The sequence below is a fragment of the Spinacia oleracea genome, chromosome 1 (genome assembly GCF_020520425.1).
Source record: "Spinacia oleracea cultivar Varoflay chromosome 1, BTI_SOV_V1, whole genome shotgun sequence".
Lineage (NCBI taxonomy): Eukaryota > Viridiplantae > Streptophyta > Magnoliopsida > Caryophyllales > Amaranthaceae > Spinacia > Spinacia oleracea.
In genome coordinates this window covers 110,237,807-110,257,771 of record NC_079487.1, presented here as the reverse complement: position 1 = coordinate 110,257,771, position 19,965 = coordinate 110,237,807, and the positions used below count along the sequence as shown (strand labels likewise).

The 19,965-nt window shown below is 35.0% G+C and overlaps 3 protein-coding genes across 3 annotated transcripts; 1 reads left to right on the top strand and 2 right to left on the bottom strand.

Annotated features, from left to right (window-relative positions):
- Positions 1–3,978: 3,978 nt before the first annotated feature.
- Positions 3,979–8,076, bottom strand: LOC110793108 (uncharacterized). Its single transcript, XM_056839495.1, has 2 exons — positions 6,502–8,076; positions 3,979–5,679 (listed from the first exon to the last, which is right to left on the bottom strand). Exons 1-2 carry the CDS (start codon positions 6,805–6,807, stop codon positions 5,518–5,520), a joined length of 468 nt encoding a protein of 155 aa, XP_056695473.1. The 5' UTR covers positions 6,808–8,076; the 3' UTR covers positions 3,979–5,517.
- A 2-nt stretch (positions 8,077–8,078) lies between these two features.
- LOC110798634 (probable protein phosphatase 2C 2) lies at positions 8,079–11,671 on the top strand. The gene is made up of 3 exons (XM_056839493.1): positions 8,079–8,607; positions 9,608–9,961; positions 11,111–11,671. The coding sequence occupies exons 1-3, from the start codon at positions 8,224–8,226 to the stop codon at positions 11,459–11,461; spliced, it is 1,089 nt and encodes a 362-aa protein (XP_056695471.1). The 5' UTR covers positions 8,079–8,223; the 3' UTR covers positions 11,462–11,671.
- Positions 11,672–18,483: 6,812 nt separating this feature from the next.
- Positions 18,484–19,563, bottom strand: LOC110798628 (uncharacterized). Its single transcript, XM_022003817.2, has one exon. The coding sequence runs from the start codon at positions 19,561–19,563 to the stop codon at positions 18,484–18,486; it is 1,080 nt and encodes a 359-aa protein (XP_021859509.2).
- Between the last annotated feature and the right edge of the window lie 402 nt (positions 19,564–19,965).

Below are 19,965 nucleotides of genomic sequence, written 5' to 3'. Positions count from 1 at the left end.
TAAAAAGGACTAGACAACAGGGCCAAGGACGGTGTTTTAGGATTACTTGCTTAACATTCTTCTTTTTTCTAGACGTACGCCAAAGGTATAGGACAATAGGACGATGAAATCGACAATTCGACATAGACCACTTTTATAGACTAATCTTTTTCCCTTCTCTAATTAAATAAGTTAAATCTGCTTGACCAAAATTTCTCCTTCCTTACAAGTGGTAAAAAGAGTACTTTGTAACAATTAATTTTTATTTTTAATTTTTAAATTTAATCCCTGTGTTTCAGAATACTTGTACCGTTTTGACTTTTTGTACTATTCACATAATGTACTTTGACCCTATTTCATTTCTATTATATGAAAACAAATGTTAATGTATTGTTGGATTCATCTTAATATATTTTTTAAAAATATTAATATTTTATAAGTTTTTATAATATATAGTTAAAGCTATTGATGTCAAATTTGTGCATTGACAAACGTGTTAAGTCAAAATGGTACGAATATTCCGAGACGGGTAGTAGTTATTTATGGCGCATTGGCGCGTGATACACTCAGTTGATTAATTGACTGTCCCATGATACATTAGTACTCCGTATTCCGTTTCGCATTGTAATATCATACGTTTCTAAATAATATACTCCCTCCGTCCCTTAATACTCGCACCGGTTTGACCGGTGCGGAGTTTAAGACATTTGAATTGACTTATTAATTTAATGGGTGTTAGTTGATAGTTGGGTGTTTTTTTTAATATAGTTAGTGGAAAATGTGTAAGGGTGGGAAGTGGTGAGTGGGAGATGATGATTTTTAAATGATTTTTTGTAGAGAGTAGGGATGTAGGTGGGGTAATAGGTAAGTGTGAGAAATAATACAATATTGGCAAAGATTTCCATTTATAGAAGCGGTGCAAGTATTAAGGGACGACCCGAAAATAAAAGCGGCGCGAGTATTAAGGGACGGAGGGAGTATCAACGAGTCCTAAGAACCATTGCCATTAACATTTCTACTCCCTCCATTCCCTTTTGTTCTTCCCCTAAAGAATGTTGGGTGTGGTTTAAGAAAACTGAATCTTGGTTTGTATTGGGATATGAGTAATGATTGGGTGTAAGAATAATGATTGGGTGTAAGAAATTGAATAAAGTAAAGAGAGGGAAAGTATTTAATTAATAGGGAGAAAAGTAGATATTTTATTAAAGTATTGAAAGAAATCAGCAAAAAATTTCAGTCACATGGTGTATGGGACCCATCTGCTGTTACATGGACCAATCAGAAACAATCATACAATGACTCACGTTTTTTTTGGCTGGAAATTTAGCCCAAACAATTGATTTCAGTTTTCCCTCCAAATTTTCCCCCAAATAAAAAAACAGGGGATTTTCATTTTCCCTCCAAATTTTTGAGGGGTTGACATAGTGAATTCCCTTTATAAATAGGGTCACTTTCCCCCCACAAAAGACCAAAATCTGACTTTTACCAAGTTCAATAAATACAAGGAAAACACCAAAATTTCTTCCTCAATTCAGCATTAAATAGCAAAAAAACAGGGGACTTAATGGCTTCAGATCAAGAGGATGACGATTTCCTCGGATTTTCTGATGATGAAGGCAATGGCATTAACTCCGATTCTGACTCAGAGGTAGGTGATGATGCTGCTGACTTGGTACAAGCTTCTCAAAATACTGCTGCTGATTTTAGGGACATTGGGTTTAATGAAGATGTACCAAACAGCACTGAATATGTACAGCAAGTACCAGAAGTAGAAGGGGAAGGGCAGCAGCAAACTACCAACTTTCAAGAGGTACCATTTCTTTTTGATTTGAAATTTCCACCACCATCAGAAAATGCATCACCAATTCATCATCAAACAGCAACACAAAGAACAGATCATCATAAGCCTATGACTCCTAGAATAAATAATGAATTGAGGCTTGAAATTTTGGTGTACCTGCTGAATAGAAAAATTCCAGATTCAGAAACTCTTTTGTTTGGGACAATAAGGGATGCAACCATAGAATTTGATTACAACAGAAAAACCATAGGGTCAATATGGGACAAAGCAAAGAAGCAGAAGGCAGCAATGAATTCATATGTGGTGGAAAGTAAGTATCACAAGTGTGGCAGGAAAAAGGTTCAAGTCACATATGACTCTATTGCACAAATAGCCATGGGGGACAGAACATGCATTGTAGATCTTGCAAGAATGCTCAATTTGGGACCAACAACAGTATGGAGGCTCATCAAGAGGAAAATTATTAAGCCACACTCAAGTCCCTTGCATCCAGGCATTTCAGATGCATGCAAAATGGCAAGGATGAGGTGGGTACTCAGACTAATAATGGATTACACTATACCACAAGAACCAACAAATTACAGCATGTATGACTTCATTCATATTGATGAGAAGTGGTTTTATTTGACTCAAAAAAACCAGAGAGTTTATCTTGCAAACAATGAACCCTATCCACATAGAAGTGCAAGTTCAAGAACCAAGATACCAAAATTCATGTTCATGGCAGCAGTAGCCAGACCAAGGTGGGGTGAAAATGGGAATTGTGAATTTGATGGTAAAATAGGCATATTTCCATTCACAAATGCAGTTGCAGCCAAGAGGACATAAAAAAACAGAGTAAAGGGGACCATTGAAACAAAGCCAGTGAAGTCTGTGAATCAAATTGAAACAAGGGCAATGATGATCAACATGCTAATTCCAGCAATCAAGGCAAAGTGGCCACCACATGAAGGGGAAAAGGTCATCTATATCATTCAAGATAATGCAAAGGCACATATATTGCAAAATGATCCTGAATGGCAACTACACTACAAACAAGATGGGTTCACTTTTGTGTTGACTCAAAAGCCAGCAAACAGTCCAGATTGCAACATCTTGGACTTGGGATTTTTCAGGTCAATACAATCACTTATGCACAAGAAAATGCCTAAAACTGTGGAGGACTTAAGTGGAGCAGTGTATGATTCTTTTAATGAGTTGCATCCTAAGACATTGTCTAATGTGTGGATGACATTACAGTTTGTTTCTAATGAGATTCTAAAACACAAAGGCAACAATGATTACCAACTTCCACACAACAAGAAGAAGATTTTAGAAGATGAAGGCAGACTGCCAGAGCAAGTCAAGGCACCTATATGGGCAGTTAATGAATGCATGCAACTCTATGATGAATGGAAAGCAAACCAGTGAAGCAAGGTGAAAACAATTAGATAACTTTTTGTGTTTTGGGGACATGTTTTTAAATTGACAAGTAAAACCAATGTGTCACTTTTGTAAGCTTAAATGCAAGCATAACATGTAGGCAAAACATTTTGTAAGCATATCTTTTGGAAGCATCAATGAATGAATCGCATGTTTAAGTTTAGTAAAGTTTTTTTCCATCATTCTTATTCACATCAATATAGAGTAATCAAGGCAAGGCAATAAACAAGGAAGAAGTACATAACAAGAACAAGGCAGCATTGGCAGAAAAAGAACAAGGCACAAGAGGTAAGGCAGCATTGGCAACACTATAAACAAGGCAGCATTGGGTTATTAAGAACAAGGCAGCATTTGCAATATCACAACTCTAAACACATCGGCTTCAAAATGGAAATAAATAATAATATCACATCATTTTCAGATGGAAATTATTCCCATTTTGAAACCGATGCGTCAAAAGATGTAATTTTGACAAAAACAATCAATTCATCATTGATAACACATGGAATATGCCTCACATAAACAAAGAATCATAATTATCTCAGAATGTCCCCAAAAATCATTGAATCAAACCCTTTCCAATTAAACTTAGCTCCTGAAAAACATCATGGATGCTAATGGTGCATGTGTTTGATTGAAAAACATAGGGTTTGACACTCATAAAATGAAGACTCATCACAGATCACAAGGCATAAGTACACAACTTTAACACATCACATCTCTAAACACATCGGCATCCAAATGGAAAGAATGCATATCACATCATTTTCAGATGGAAATTCTTCCCAATTGGATGCCGATGTGCCAAAAGATGTAATGGACAAGGAAACAAGAACAAAGCAGCAAAAACAAGGAAGCAATGAACAAGGGAACATCATTGAATCTCAGTTAAGTTGTTTTACATCATTGACAGATTTGTTTCTAAATGATTTACAACCTCACCACCAATTCACCAAAGGGGATACTAGATCAATCAATGATGTGACATGATCTGTATTCCCTTTGGTAATTGGTGATGAAGGACATGTTTAGAATCAAATATCTCAGGTTATCAACACATACATCACAAAATATCAACACTTACATCATTGAATATCAGAAACACATTATACATGTTTTGCAAGACATGAATTGTCTCTCCTGTCTAACATGACATAAGATCTCAGAATGTCCCCAAGCATCATTGACACAAACCCTATCCCCTAACACTTAGCTCCGGAAGAGCATCAATGATGCTAATGGTGCACAAGTGTTATTGGAACATTGGGTTTTAGTCTCAGCAAATGAAAGACTCATCACAGATCAAGCATAACAATAACAATCAACAATGCATCAGATCACCATGAACTGATCAAAACATAGGGTTTGAACCTCATCAAATGAAAGACTCATCACAGACCTCCACTGATTCATGGGACATGAAGCATTAAACAGATCATTAACATGTAGGGTTTCATTTCTCAGACATATTGACACACATCATTGATCAAGTAGTTTCAATACTATCATATCTTTAACATTCTTCTGCCCAACGGAATGATTGATATTCACATTTCATTGTGTGAAATGACATTCACTCCGTTGGACAAAAGAAGTTAAAGGACAATTATCAAAACAAAGATCTCAGAATATCAACAATCACATCATTGAAGATCACAAACCTCCTAATATTGATATCAGAATGTCCCCAAGCATCATTAAAACAACTCCAAACCACAAACACTTAGCGCCCGAGAAATATCATTATTGATACTAATGGCAGCACGAGCATTTGTGGTTAGTAAGACTTGTTCCTCAGCATTAAAAAGACTCATCATCGATCACAATAAATAAAGGGACATTACTGTATCCTAAATGGACATGCTTGGACATTAAGCATTCAACACCAGGTCACACTGAGAGGACTGAAATAACTCAAACCCTATCCCCAAATTATATTCATTTCATGCCTTTACTAATCCAAAATATAGTTATACTGATCAAATCTCATACTCACCAAAGCATCATATTTATCATACACAAAACATACTATAAAACAGGGGACATTAAGCCATCAAATCATGTTCATCACACAGACAACATTCCACAAAATTTCATAACCATATGGAAACACCATCATCCAATCATCATTATCAATATCAATATCATAACATCATTATCTAACATCAACATCCATACAACTAATCACAACATCATCATCCAAACAACAACACCCCTGGCCAACAACAGATCACAATTGTTGGCATCCACCTTATGACTCCACAGCTAGCCAGCATTCAATAAAATGAAAAAAGGAAGAAAGGAGACAGACTTATCTAAGCATCATCAGATGCTGAAGCCGATTTTTTCCCCTTTTCTCCTTTCTTTGAGGAGGGATAACCAGATGAAAGTTGTCCTGGAGACCCAACAGCATCACCATTCTCATTTTCACACTCTCCAACATACACCAGATCAAATGAATCAGACCCACTTGGTTCCTTGCAATCAATAGGGGACAAACAACATGATTAGTGCCATCATAAAATAACAGGGGACCATGAATTAAAATCAGATTTAATCAAACAACTCAAAATAAAGTTCCAAATAATTTCAGATCACCATGGTTACCACATGCAATGAGATAAATGAGAGCAAATCACACAATAATTCCATTAAAATCCAACTAATTTTCCGAATACATCCAGATCCCATTTTTACCCAAAAAATGTCAAATAATATCCCAAATACATCCAGATCCCATTTTTAACCACATGCAATGGGAAAACAGATCAACAAAACACATGAATATTCCGATTTTCTTCAAATAATTTCCAAATATCTCCAAATAAAATCAGAACTCAATTTTAACAACATGCAATGAAAAAACAGAGCACAAAATAAAATCAGAACTCAATTTTAACAACATGCAATGAAAAAACAGAGCACAAAATAAAATCAGAACTCAATTTTAACAACATGCAATGAAAAAACAGAGCACAAAATAAAATCAGAACTCAATTTTAACAACATGCAATGAGAAAACAGAGCAAAGAATAACATAAAAAGCCCGAATGAATCCAACAAATCTCCAAAATATTCCCAAAAAATTCGAAATAAAACCAGATCTGCATTTTTAACACATGCAATGGAAAATCAGAGCAACTTATCCAAAAAATAATCCGAGTTTAATGAACAATACTCCAAATAAATCCAACATTTATCAAATCCCACTTTTTTAGACATGCAAACAATCATCAAACCATTTTAATAAAATCGACATCAATAACCCTAAATAAATCGCAAAAAATCAAAAGTAATACCTCATCGGAATCTCCTTCACCGAAAAAACGCAGATCTGAGGGAGTGGGTTTCCGATCGTCATATTTTGACTCAACCTCCTCTCCTGGCTCCACTTCCCTCTTCCGAAACCATTCTTCCAAATAGTTTCGAGTACTCGTATTTTCTTTTTGGGCCAAATACAGATTGTTTTTATATTCGGCGGAGTAGGAATGCTCGTTATTGGGACAGTTGCACTTGGATCCCCAATCACAGTTGGAATCGGGGATTCTTTGACCAGAAGTTCCCACCCCAGAATCACCTCGAGTTCTAGACAAAGAAGAACCCATAACGTACCAGAAAAACAAAGATCAGCGACGATTAGGGACCAAAAAGGGGACAAAAATAGAGGGGATCTGATCGGAAAATGAATCCGAGTGATTTTTATGAAAGTTTTTCGGCGAAAACGTTTCAGATTTGTGAGATTTGGAGAGGAAAACCCAGATCAGAGGCGGAAAACCTAGGGTTTTCTCAAGAACAGGGGAGGGATTTTAAGAGAGAGAGAGAGTGAAATAAGAGAGAGAGAGAGAGAGATCCGAAGAGGTGAGAGAGAGAAATCAGAATGAGGGATGAGAGTGAAAAGTGAGAAAGGGACGGGTAATAAAGGGAGGGGGGGTGGGGTTAGGTTAAATAATTAAATAAGGTGGGTGGGGTAAAAGTGGGTGGGAAAGGGTAGAATCTTAGGGTATTTTTGGTAAATAGTGGGGAATCTTAGGGTAAATTGGTAAAAAAACTATGGCCAAAAATAGTAAAGATTCAGTAGGGGAAGAACAAAAAGAAATGCTAAAAACGGAAATGGGAAGAACAAAAAGGAATGGAGGGAGTATATCTTTGCTCGTAACCTCATTGATTCATTGGTGGTAATCTCATTGTACCAACAACCTAATTTACGCATTACGTAAAGTAAACCAAAACTATCTTAAAATACGTACACCACTACTAGTACTTTATGAAATCTTTACATAAAAAAATAAAATAAAACGAAGTTTAAATCTTTAAAAATACTACTCCGTAAGAAATAAAAGAGTTAGATATCTTAATCTTAAAATAAGAAAACTGTAAAGTCAATAATCCCATGCCATTCATGTATCATTACTTCGTTAGTAACTTCATTTGATATGTCACACCGTCATGCAATAATATAACACTCACATGTAAGAAAAAGTGTTTTTAATCTCTATGTTTCAAACTATTAGCCCCAAATTAACTTTTCAAGTTATCAAATCATCATTAATCCTACTCAATATTGGTAATCTAATCAATTTGAAAACCTTTGTAAAAAAGAGCAACAATTTTGAAACATGGGAATATGGGTTAATGGACAAAATTTTCGTTGGTATTTGACGTCACATTTTGATGAACCAATCAAAAGTTCCAGACTTGATCACTACCGGACACTAAAAAAAAGGACAAAGTCGAAGTAAGCTAGATTAAGAAAATAGACCAAGTCTCCCCAACTTACGCATTAAAACCAATTTTATTGACCGTTGAACTGTTGACTCATTATACCCCTTTTAGATCCGAATAGACTTCTTCATCATCACGAAATCAACCCTATATAAACACACACAAATATGAGCCAGCTTTTCATAAATCATAACCCAAAGTTTTAATTCACATATATATAGCTAATTATTAATAATAATAATAACACATACGTAACGTAATACGAAGTATCGAGGAGTACAAGTTCGAGATAAGGAATAATGTGTGCCGTCGTAGTATCAAATGTTTCTCATAGTGGTAATACTACCACTACGAGTAACAATTTTTTCAACCTTCATGCCAACCCCATAACACCTAATTTGATGGTAAGGTTTCAACAACACTTGGAAGCAAATCATCATCATAATGATTCTTCGTTGATGAAGAGGAAAAGGCCGGCGATAAGGGTTACTATTCCGGTTGCTAGACTAGTGGAAAATGTCATGACAACTACGCCTAGAGATGATCATGAAAACCGTGTTGAAGAGATTATTGAAGTTGAAGAAGATGGGTATGGAGTTTATAGTAAAAGAGGGAGATCAAGGGCTCGTTTGGAGGATCGTTATTCGGCTTTTGTCAATCATGTACGTGGTCGTCCTAAACAGGTAATTTTGGAATTTACTCTAGGAGTATAAGAGTTGTACCTAATACGGAGTACCTTAGATCAAATCATGTCTATAATATTTGTTTACTGTGGTGCCTCTTCATACACAAAAAGAAAAAAAAACTCAATGAAGAAAAATAAATAAATGCACATGCTATCAATGCATTTTATGCATGTTATAGACGGAGTATACCATAGCTAAACTAATATTTGTGTTCACATGGTGGGTCTATAATTTTCAAAATTAAATATCTATGTAGGGTTCATTGATAGATATTGCTATTAGATTGAATGTTTGTTGGTAGTTGGTAGCTAGTCTTAATTGGTAACTACCTATAGTAAGAAGAGATGTAAATATATAATTAAATGAGTAAATGACATGTCAATTATAATTAAGTATAAGATGATAGAATACAATATGCAATATATCTAATTATGTTACTACTTACTACTCCCTCCGTTCCTAAATGTTGTATTCGTTTCCATTTTAAGCGTTCTCTTTTGTTGTATCCGTTTCAATTTTTGGACATACATTTTATCCTAAAATACCCTTATATTTCTATCTAATTACCAAAATACCTAAAGATTCTACCCATATTCCCACCTAAATTTCCCCACCCCTATTATTTAAATCTTTTCCCTTTCCCCATATACCCACTTTCTCACCTCCTTTATCACCCATCATTATCACTCCTCTCTCGATCTTAACTTATTTCTTTAATAATATTTTTTATTATTATAATCTCTTACATACAATCATTTTTCTTACACTCAATCATTACATTTATACCAATACAAACCAAGATTTCAATTCTCTTAAAAACACCCCACTTTCCCAAATGGATACAATATTTAGGAACAGAGGGAGAAGTAGTTGCTTAACTTGTAGAATAGTGATAGGAGTAACGAATAATTAATTCTCTTAGGATAAAAATGGCATAATAATTTCAGTCACATTATATTATATTTTGTTCATGATCAATGTTTTTGAACAATTGCAGGCATTATTTGGAATATTTGATGGACATGGAGGTCCAAAAGCTGCTGAATTTGCAGCAAAAAGGCTAGGTGACAACATACTAAACCATGTAGGAAGTCTAACCGGGGTCGAATCGGATAATAAACCGGTTGAGGAGAAAATAAGAGATGGTTATTTAGCTGCTGACCAGGAGTTTCTTAACGGAAATTCCAGTGGTGGTGCTTGTTGTGTTACCGCATTGATACAAGAAGGCAACCTTATGGTCTCTAATGTTGGTGATTGTCGCGCTGTTATTAGTAGGGGTGGCCTTGCGGAGGCACTAACTAATGATCATAACCCTTCGAGAGAAGATGAGAAAACTCGGATCGAATCCAAGGTATATATGTAAACTAGATACTTCTTCCGTTTCTGAATACTTGAACTAGTTTGACTTTTACATTATTCATACATTAACTTTGACCCAAATTTCTTAATATAGTTCCGTTCTATTTGACTTATTTTGATTGAACTTATATTATCCGAACTTATTTTATCTGAAAATACTTATTTTGTCTGAAATAAACTTATTTGTGTGTGAAAATGTCCAAAAAAAAAACTTATTTTTGCTGAACATGTATTATCTAAACTTATCTGAACTTAACTGAACTTATTTTATCTGAAATAAGTCAAAATAAGGCCAACAGAACATAGCCTATTATATATAAAAATCAAATGTTATTATATAATATTTTGTTGGATTAGTCTTAATCTACATTTTCCAAATATCAAATTTTGTATGTTTTTACTAATATGCAATTGCATATAATTACGGCCAAACTAGTTGACAAGTGTGTCAGTCAAGCTGCTACAAGTATTCAGGAATAATTTTAATAAGTTTTCAATCCATCATAAAAAAATGTCACTAGAAATTATTATTATTATTATTATTATTTTCGGACGACAGTGTGTTTTTATACCAGACCTTGTTATCTTTTTTCTATTGTCACGCGAACAAGCATCTATTACTATATACTAAAAGAGACACCATGAATGACACGTGTCAATTCCTGGTGCGATTTTTTCCCGCCAAAAATCATTTCCTAATAAAATATTTAATTTATTCTATTTTTTATTTTCTCTCATTTTGTATAAATGTTTATAAATAGAAAAATTATAGGATAATTAAATATGATATTATTAGACAATTTTGATAATATTTAGTCATATAGTCATATCAATAATAAAAAACATTCTTACTCAATATTTTGTTAATATTAAGCATATCAAATATTTAATTTGGTCATATCATCATATTAAACATATAAAATATATAATACGTAATAGAGCGAAAATTGTATATTATATGATAAAATGAGTATGTTCGAGATTATTAATTACGCAATAGATATGATTTAAGGGATAAATATTTCAGTTAAACAAGATGGTCAATTAATAATTTTCAAATAACCGTGCGTGCACGGGACCTAATGTAGTTTGTATAATTTATGTGACACAAGCTTATTAGTTGTAACTTTGTTTTATACAGGGTGGATATGTAGATTATTGTAACGGAACATGGAGAATACAAGGTTCTCTAGCAGTATCAAGAGCAATAGGAGACCAACATCTCAAGCAATGGGTCACAGCAGAACCCGACACGAAAATCCTAACCATTAAACCCGATTTCGAGTTCCTGATCTTAGCTTCAGATGGCCTGTGGAACAAAGTTAGTAATCAGGAAGCAGTTGATGTAGTTCTGCCCTTTTTTACAGCAAGAAGTGATCATAAGCCAGAGTTAAAGCATGCTTGTAGGAAGCTTGTTGAGTTGTCAATAAGTAGGGGATCAAATGATGATACAAGTGTAATGGTGATTCAATTAGCCCGGTTCGCTCACTAATCTACCCGATTATACAAGGTTTTAAACCTTTTTCGAGAGTTTTCTCATGTATATAAGATACTACGTAAAATTTATTTCATTTAATTGATTATTAGTATTAGTAAGCTAGTTAGTGCATAGTTGGGTAGGAAGAAAAACTTTGTTTTGTTGTAGATATTATAATGTAGATAATTAAGTTGGATATGCATGAAGATTCAAGTTTTGTTCTTTGATTGATTGCTGATTTTTGTATTAACTATTTGTCCCGCGCTTCTACTTAGGAAACACACATATATTAAAGTAGGAAAATGTTGTTATGTTAAAACTAACTACTCCTAAATTTCAAGTCATTAATCATAATTGCCATGTTGGTTTTAACAAATTTGAGTAAGTAATTAAATTAAAATGATGATTAGTGTACGAGATACTTCCTTAGTTGAGCCCAACTTAATAATTTGTTACAATGCTTTTGGAACTAAGGGGTCCCAAGTCACGAGGAAGTATTTTCGCATATCAGATATGTGCTTGCAAATACATATCATAGCTAAAGACAAAATAGGAAAAATGACAAAAAAGAAATTAAATGGTACTTTTTAAAACAAAAATGGTACATTTTTTTTACAGAATGGTACTTTTTTTTTGCAAAATGGTACTTCCTATTTTGTCTTTTAGCTATTTGTCTTTTAGCTAATATGTGTGTTGCCACACATATCTGATATGCGAAAAAACAACCTCCCCAAGTTACAACCCCATGAAACTTAATGTTGGTTCATAATCTACAAACAACTATAAATACTTCTTAAGGGGATAAGGTGAATAGCCCATATCAGATATGTGCCTCCAAACACATATTTGAGGGCACGGTGGTAATTGAACCATTATTTTGAAATTTTCATTTGACCTTTGAGTACCATATTTGAAAATAAACCCCATATTTAAACTTCTGAGAATCATATTTAAAAAGCGAGTACCATATTTGAATTTATTAGTACATGACTCAAACCCCATTACCTAATATATTATACCACTTTTATTTTATTTTGGTTTGATATGTTTTTGTTGAATCATATCAAATATGGGTATTTACTTCCTCATAAGGTGAAAGAGACTTGACCCCTCCACTCTTACTCTCTCTCAATGTATCTCTAGTCTACTTTCTCTCTATAATATATACTAGTTTGTGCTCGTGCTATTGCAGATGATATCTATTTTTATGTCAAACATTCTTAATAGAAAATATAGAGGTATTCAATGATTTTCTCTATTATAATAATGATTCTTTCAGAAGGACAAAATATTTGATGAAATTCAATTTGTCTAATTGGCATGCGTATTATGAAGATTAATTGTCTTATAATTTAAAATACATTTAACGGTTTTATTTGTTATTTATCAACTTGTTTAGTCCTTGTCACATTCAACCTTCAGATTTAGAACCATTAACCTTTGTAAAAATCATTTATGTAGAAAATACTACCATTGCCTACCAGAAAATGCACAACGACCTACTCATCCATTGCCATCAATTACTCATTGCCTTCCATAGAAAAGTAGAAAACCCACAATTGGCTCCTTTTCTGCACCATTACCACATCCTCCTCCTTAACGCTACGACATTCTAGTCATCTACCTTTACTATGAATATTTGCTCTCACTTCAACTCCCTTTCATTTCAACTTCTACACTCTACGCTCTCTCTTACATTCTCAATTAATTAACTTAGTGGCAACAACTTATTTTACGTCGTCACAACAGCTAGTGAAACTAAAACCGAGCAATCTTTCTCACTCATTATCGTCGTCTTTCCCGATCTTTCTAAAAAACACCAACTAATCCCCCCCCCCCCCCTCCCAAATCTGCTGGCTAATAGATTGGCAAACAATGAAGTGGGATACTGAATCTAAATATCGATTATCCATCGTTTTTTTTTCTCTCCCTTATTAGTTTGTCTTTTACGGGGTTAAATATGGTATTTTATTCCATTTGAATATAATTGACAAATAACCAATAAAATATTTCAAGGGGAAGTTTTTAAAATTTATTAATTTATTGAATACTAAACATAAAGTACTAATTATAAAATTAGCGAATCACTTGTTTCCTAAATTTATTAAGTTGATTTTTTTTTCTTTACTATGTTAGCAAATTTGGAAAGTTGCAATCAGTATCTTTTTTCTATTAAAGTTTCCTTTTATTGAAATTTTTTATTTGAAGTATATTTATTTATCAAATTGCCTTTCTTAGTAGAATTGATGATACTTGAGGGATGAGATTTTGGAGGCCTCACATTTACCTTCACTCTACTTTAATAAATTAATAATATAGATATCCCGGATAGTAATCAGGGCGTCGGAGAGCCCGCTCCAGGAGCCTCCCTTGGGCTTGGGGTTCACCTTGTAGGCACTCATGCATCTCTTCTCTCAAGACCCGAAGGCCCGATACTATCGCAAGATTCCAATACCAAAACAATCTATACCTAGTCTATACATAGAAAACCAAACTTTATAAGTGGACACGTGTCTAAATAAAATCTATACCTAGAAAGACACGTGTCTCATCTATTACTCTTCTTAAAAAAAAAAAAAAAAACAACTCCTTCATCTTCTGATTCTTCCCCTTTCAACATTCCAAACCAATTAATTCTTCATTAAATTGGCTCACTCATTCAACCCCTTTAAATTAAATGTGTATTTTGGTTAAAATTGACAATTACTTCGTTTCTCCAAATTGATATCTCAAATTTCACTCTTCTCCTCCCAATTATTTATTGTACCATTTTAGCATATCAATTAATTGATTCATCAGGGAGATAAATTCGAGACGTTTAGAGTTTGTGAGGTTTAGAGTAGTTAGCTATTAATAGGATTTATTGGTGAGAATATTTAATTGTTATTTTTTCCAGATACGTGGTCAAAAATATAAGTCAGGAGATATAACCGCTATGCAAAAAAACAACTTTTTTGTGGCTTTGTATTTGTATTACCTATAATTAATGTTTTCAATGGGTTATATTTTGTGTTTTATTTAGTTTGATTGAGTTTTTTTGTTGAATAACCGAGTTTTAGAAAAATATCGCCATTGTTCATTTAGAAATTTGGTACAAATTTTAATTTTCTCTATTTGGTGTACTTTGTTGCAATTTTTTTCTTTTACCATTGAAATTTTAGCATGCATTATCATTCAAAGAGAAATGTTGACCTTCTCCAGTGTCAACGGCGACTTTAATGCATATACATACAAGAGTACAAGACTACTATTGGCTAAAAATCCGAGTCAATCATCATTTTTCCTTGGCTTTGTCGAGACATATCAAAGGAAACATGGGTCAAATAAAAGTAGAAGAAGACCATTAACAGTGGAAGAAGGCGGGGAAAGTTCGGCGAGATTAACATTGATGTTAGTGGTTCACCTTCTGGCTTTTTCTTTATAAGAAGTGGAGTTTCAACATTTGAATAAAATGATTTACATACATATTCAAAACAATATTAGGTTGTTTCTATTCGCCCTTATACTTTTGTGGGCGTACGTCTACTTTATTGAACCATACTCAATGATTTTTCGCAAACAAATTATAAGTGAAATTATTTGAGTTTAATGGTCGTAATAGTATTTCTATAAAAGAGTATTATGTACCAAATTATATCATGTATACATCGAAAATGGATGATAGAAGTACGCACAAAAAAGTTGTTTATAGATCCTTCCTAGATTTGAATATCAGTTAAATTATCATTCGAAGAACTTTATTAGAGTTGCACTTATCTGTACTACTGTATTTTCTTATGATTTATGAGGTAGTAGTATGATTACATTTTAATGGTTAAATATTTGTACAAGACTATAGTGTATGATAGTTTAGGACTCATGAAAATAACGAGGTTCAAGTTTGGGCATGAACAAATTCACGTATTAGGAAATTCGCATCTACTTTCCTCAGGTGTCTGCATTATATTTGTCAAACAACTCTTTTATTTTTATTTTTATGAGGAAATAAAAAGTAGGCGGATTATCTGAAATTATACTTACGGAAGAAATACAAAGACTCCAAGAAAATATTTTTCGTAGAAGTATTTTACATGTAACAAGACATGTAATACTTTTAAGATAATTATTTGTCCATAAAATAAAGATGTTAACCTATTTTGGATAAATTTTATAATAACTACTCGTACTACGTATAACAATAAAACATAAATAATAAATACGAACACTCATCACCCACCCAAATATACCAATTTCCCGTTGGTTCAGTGGTGATTGGGGCTGAACTTGGTAGGGAGAACCGCGTGTTCGATCCCCCTCAACAACAATTGGGAGGGGACTGAAACCTATCCACCCATAACTCGTCCCGAATCCTTATTAGCCCTAAGGGTAAATCGGGTGGTAACCCCCCCCCCCCCCCAAAAAAAAAACCCAACCACCCAAATATTCTAAAAAATAACACACATATATGATATCCTATATCATAAGACTAACCCATGCCTTGCACGGGTTAAACGACTAGTTAGATTAATAGAGACAACCCAAAATAATATACAAAAGTAAAAAAGTATACATCTTTGCATCTTCTCATTGCATATTTACGTAGCACTTCACATACATTCCCTCATCATAATGTATATTTTCTTCTTGGCTCCGCTCTATTGGACTTATTTTTTCTTTTGGCAAATAAAAGAGTTTTATTACCAAAAGGGAAGGCACAACAGCCTTGTTACATGAAGGGTAAGCCACAAAACCAAACAGACTCAATAAGCACCTTTATTAGGTGCTCAAATCAAGAAGTAGAGACCTAAGACTGTCATTAGCTCTAGCTGCTACCCTAAACTGGATTTCTCTGAACAAAACAGCAGGGTGTTTACACTTATGATTAAAGACTTGCTCATTCCTATTCAGCCACACAGCATACAAGGTTTCAGCAAAGAACATCATGAGCAGTTGATGCTTCCCACCAACTCTCTTGCTACTCTTAATCACCCACTATAATTCAGCAGAAAAGCCTCCAACAGGCCTGGTGAACTTAAGCAACTTCAGAACTTCTTGCCACACTTGAGAAGCAACAGAACACTCAAAGAACAAGTGTTCGACTGATTCAGTTTTGTCATTACAGAGAACACACTTGTCAGAATCAACAATATGCCATTTAATCAGTCTGTCTAATGTGGGAAATCTTCCCCACAAAGCTAGCCACATAATGAACTGGCTCTTAGGAGAAGCATGATTGTTGCAGATTATTCTTCTCCAAGGGACCTTAGTATGCTCACCACTCAGTTTCTGGTACATATTCTTAATGGAGAATGCATTGTTTTTTTCCACAGCAGTCCAACCTCCAACAGTTTGCACTAACTGATAACAGCTGAATATCTTTTTCAAAGCCCATGACATAGCAGCAGGGCAATGAAAGCTTGACAAAGATCTGCTCTTCATATAGTAACTGTCAACCCACCTTACCCACATCTTGTCTTTTTTGTGAGTGATTGCCCATAGGAGTTTGCAGATAGCAACCTTATTCCATAGCTCCATATCCTTAATGTTCCACCCACCAGCACTTCTAGGGAGACAAAGAGTATTCCAAGAGACCAAAGCCTTCTTAGACATGTCTGTACTACCTGTCCACAAAAATAATCTGCAGTAGCTTTGAATTCTTTATTAATCTTCTTGGGAAGCACAAAAATCTGACACCAGTAAGATTGAAGACTAAGAAGGATAGTCTTAACCAATTGCAGCCTGCCAGCATAAGAGAGATATCTAGTGGTCCAGCATTTAGCTCTTGCCAACACCTTTTCCACCAAAGGCTTACATTGAATATAAGAAAGCTTCTTTGTGGACAAAGGAACACCTAAGTACCTAAAAGGGAAATCACCCCTAGGGATCTTCAAACAATCAATTATCTGATCTTGAATCACATCAGGAACCCCACTGAAATAAATGTTACTTTTCTCCAGATTAGCCTCCAATCCAGAAGCCTTTGAGAAAGACTGAAATTTCTGAAACAACAGTGAAGCTGAAACTAGATCACCTCTACAAAACATGAGTAGATCATCAGCAAAAATCATGTGAGTGATGTCTAATCTCTTACACCTTGGGTGGAATTTGAAACTAGAGTCAGATTTAAGCTGCTGCATATTCCTAGACAAATACTCCATGCCAATAGCAAATAAGTAAGGAGACAAAGGGTCCCCTTGTCTTAAGCCTTTCTTAGCAGGAAAAGGTGGACATGGTCTACCATTGATAAGGATGCTATAGGACACTGTGGTAATACAAGCAAAAATCCAATCAAGAAATTGGGAAGGAAAACCCATTTCTGTCATCACAGTCCTAAGAAATTCCCACTCAATAGAGTCATAAGCCTTCCTCAAATCAACCTTTATCATACATCTAGGAGAAACATATTTCCTGTTGTAACCTTTAACTAATTCTGTAGCTAGAAGGATGTTGTCTGAAATGTGTCTCCCTGGAATAAAACCAGCTTGGCATTCATTTACTACACCTCCCACCACTTTCTGAAGTCTAGAGGTTAGAATTTTGGAGATTATTTTATATACCACAGTACAGCAAGCAATTGGTCTGAATTCTTTAACCTTAGAGGGGTTAGGCACTTTGGGAACAAGAGTAACAGCAGTACAGTTTACCTGTTTCATGAGATGTGTGTGAACAAAAAAATCTTTGATTGCAGCACACATATCTTGCTTGATGACTGACCATGCTTTTTTGAAAAACACAACATTTAGCCCATCAATCCCAGGGGCCTTAGTATCATCAATACCAGCAAGAGAAGCCTCAATTTCATCATCTGTAACAGGCTGGCATAACATATTTCTTTCATCAAGAGAAAGAGTAGGACCTTTCTTTACTGTAGGAATGTCCACCATAGGGATTTGAGTAGCACAATCCCCCAAAAGGGACTTGTAGAATTGAAGAATTTCATTTTGGATGTCATCTGGCCTCTCCATCTTATTGCCCTGAGAGTCAATCAGCATTGAGATTCTATTCATTCTTTGTCTCTCCTTGACTGCAGCAAAAAAATACTTGTTGTTCCCATCCCCTTATTGAAGCCAATGAAGCCTGGCTTTCTGTTTTAGAGCAGATTCTTCAAGTTTTAGCCATTTCCTAAGAGCAGCAGAGCATTCTTGCTCCTTCACCAGAAGAGAGGAATCAGCAACTTGACTTTGGAGATGGGCTTGAACAACCTCCAGTTGTTGTCTAGCTTGATCAATTCTATCATGGATCCCCTGAAAATCTCTATGATGAAGTTGCTTAAGCTTATTCTTGATAAGCTTCAGCCTAGACCAAACTGAAAACATGGCAGTCCCCTTGCAATCCTGCTTCCAACAATACTCAACAGCAGGTACAAACTCAGCATGGTCAGCTAGGTAATTAAGAAATTTAAATGGTCTTCCACCTCCTTTCTCTTCAGTAAGGCAAGTGATTAAGATAGGACTGTGATCTGATAACCCAGGATTCAGATATTCTGTGCAAACAGCTCCTTTCTGGCTCATCCATTCAGCATTACCCAAACACCTATCAATTCTGCTAGCAATTTTGTTTCCATCACCACCCTTGTGCCAAGAAAAAAAGTGCCCTCTACTCTTGAGTTCAGAGAGGACGCATTGATCAACCACATCTGAAAAATCCTTTATTTCTGCCAATGTCACAGGGGCTCCATTAACTCTATCATGAATATCAAGCATGGTGTTAAAATCACCAGAAAGAATCCAAGGGACATTACCAATGCTGGCATTGAGAACTCTCACCTCATCCCACAACTTCTTCCTATCTTGAATGGTGTGTAAACCATAGATGGCAGTAAAAAAGAACTCAAAGTCCCCTTTCTGATTATGAACTTCACAATGAATGTATTGTTCATGAGTGTGTTCAACCTTGATGGTGACTGAACCAGGGATCCAGCCAATCCAAATCCTCCCCTTATCACTACAACTGTAATTATTATCCCAGCTCCACTGCCTACCAAACTTGTTCAGTACTGCAGCATATTTCCTACTTTTCACCCTTGTTTCTAGAATGGCAATGACTTTAATATTATGAGTGTTGACCACCCTTCTCACCTTAGAAACCTTAGAGGGGTCATTAAGCCCTCTAATGTTCCATGTGCAGATACTAATCATATCAGATTAGGGGGTGGAGGGATATCCTCCTCCTCTAAATTCTCTACACTGTTCTCATCATCCTCCTTTTCAGAGTCCACCTCATCCAGAACACTAAATTGATTACCAGTAGCAAGAACACTTTTGTTTCTGGACTTCTTAGTGGCCACCTTCCAACCAGCATCAACACCTGAGTAGTGAGAAATAGTTTGATGCATAGGGTGACCAAAGAAGCAGCATTAGTTTGGGTCTGCTGTTTCTTAGGCACCCATATCTTCTTCACAACTGGGGGGTTTTTCTTCTTAGCTTGAGTGGTCCTGTTAGCTACTACAGAACAATCATGCCCTGGTGGTTTACATTTGTGACAGTAAGTGGGCTTCCAATCATACACAACAGACTGCTTAAACTCTTTACCATTCACAT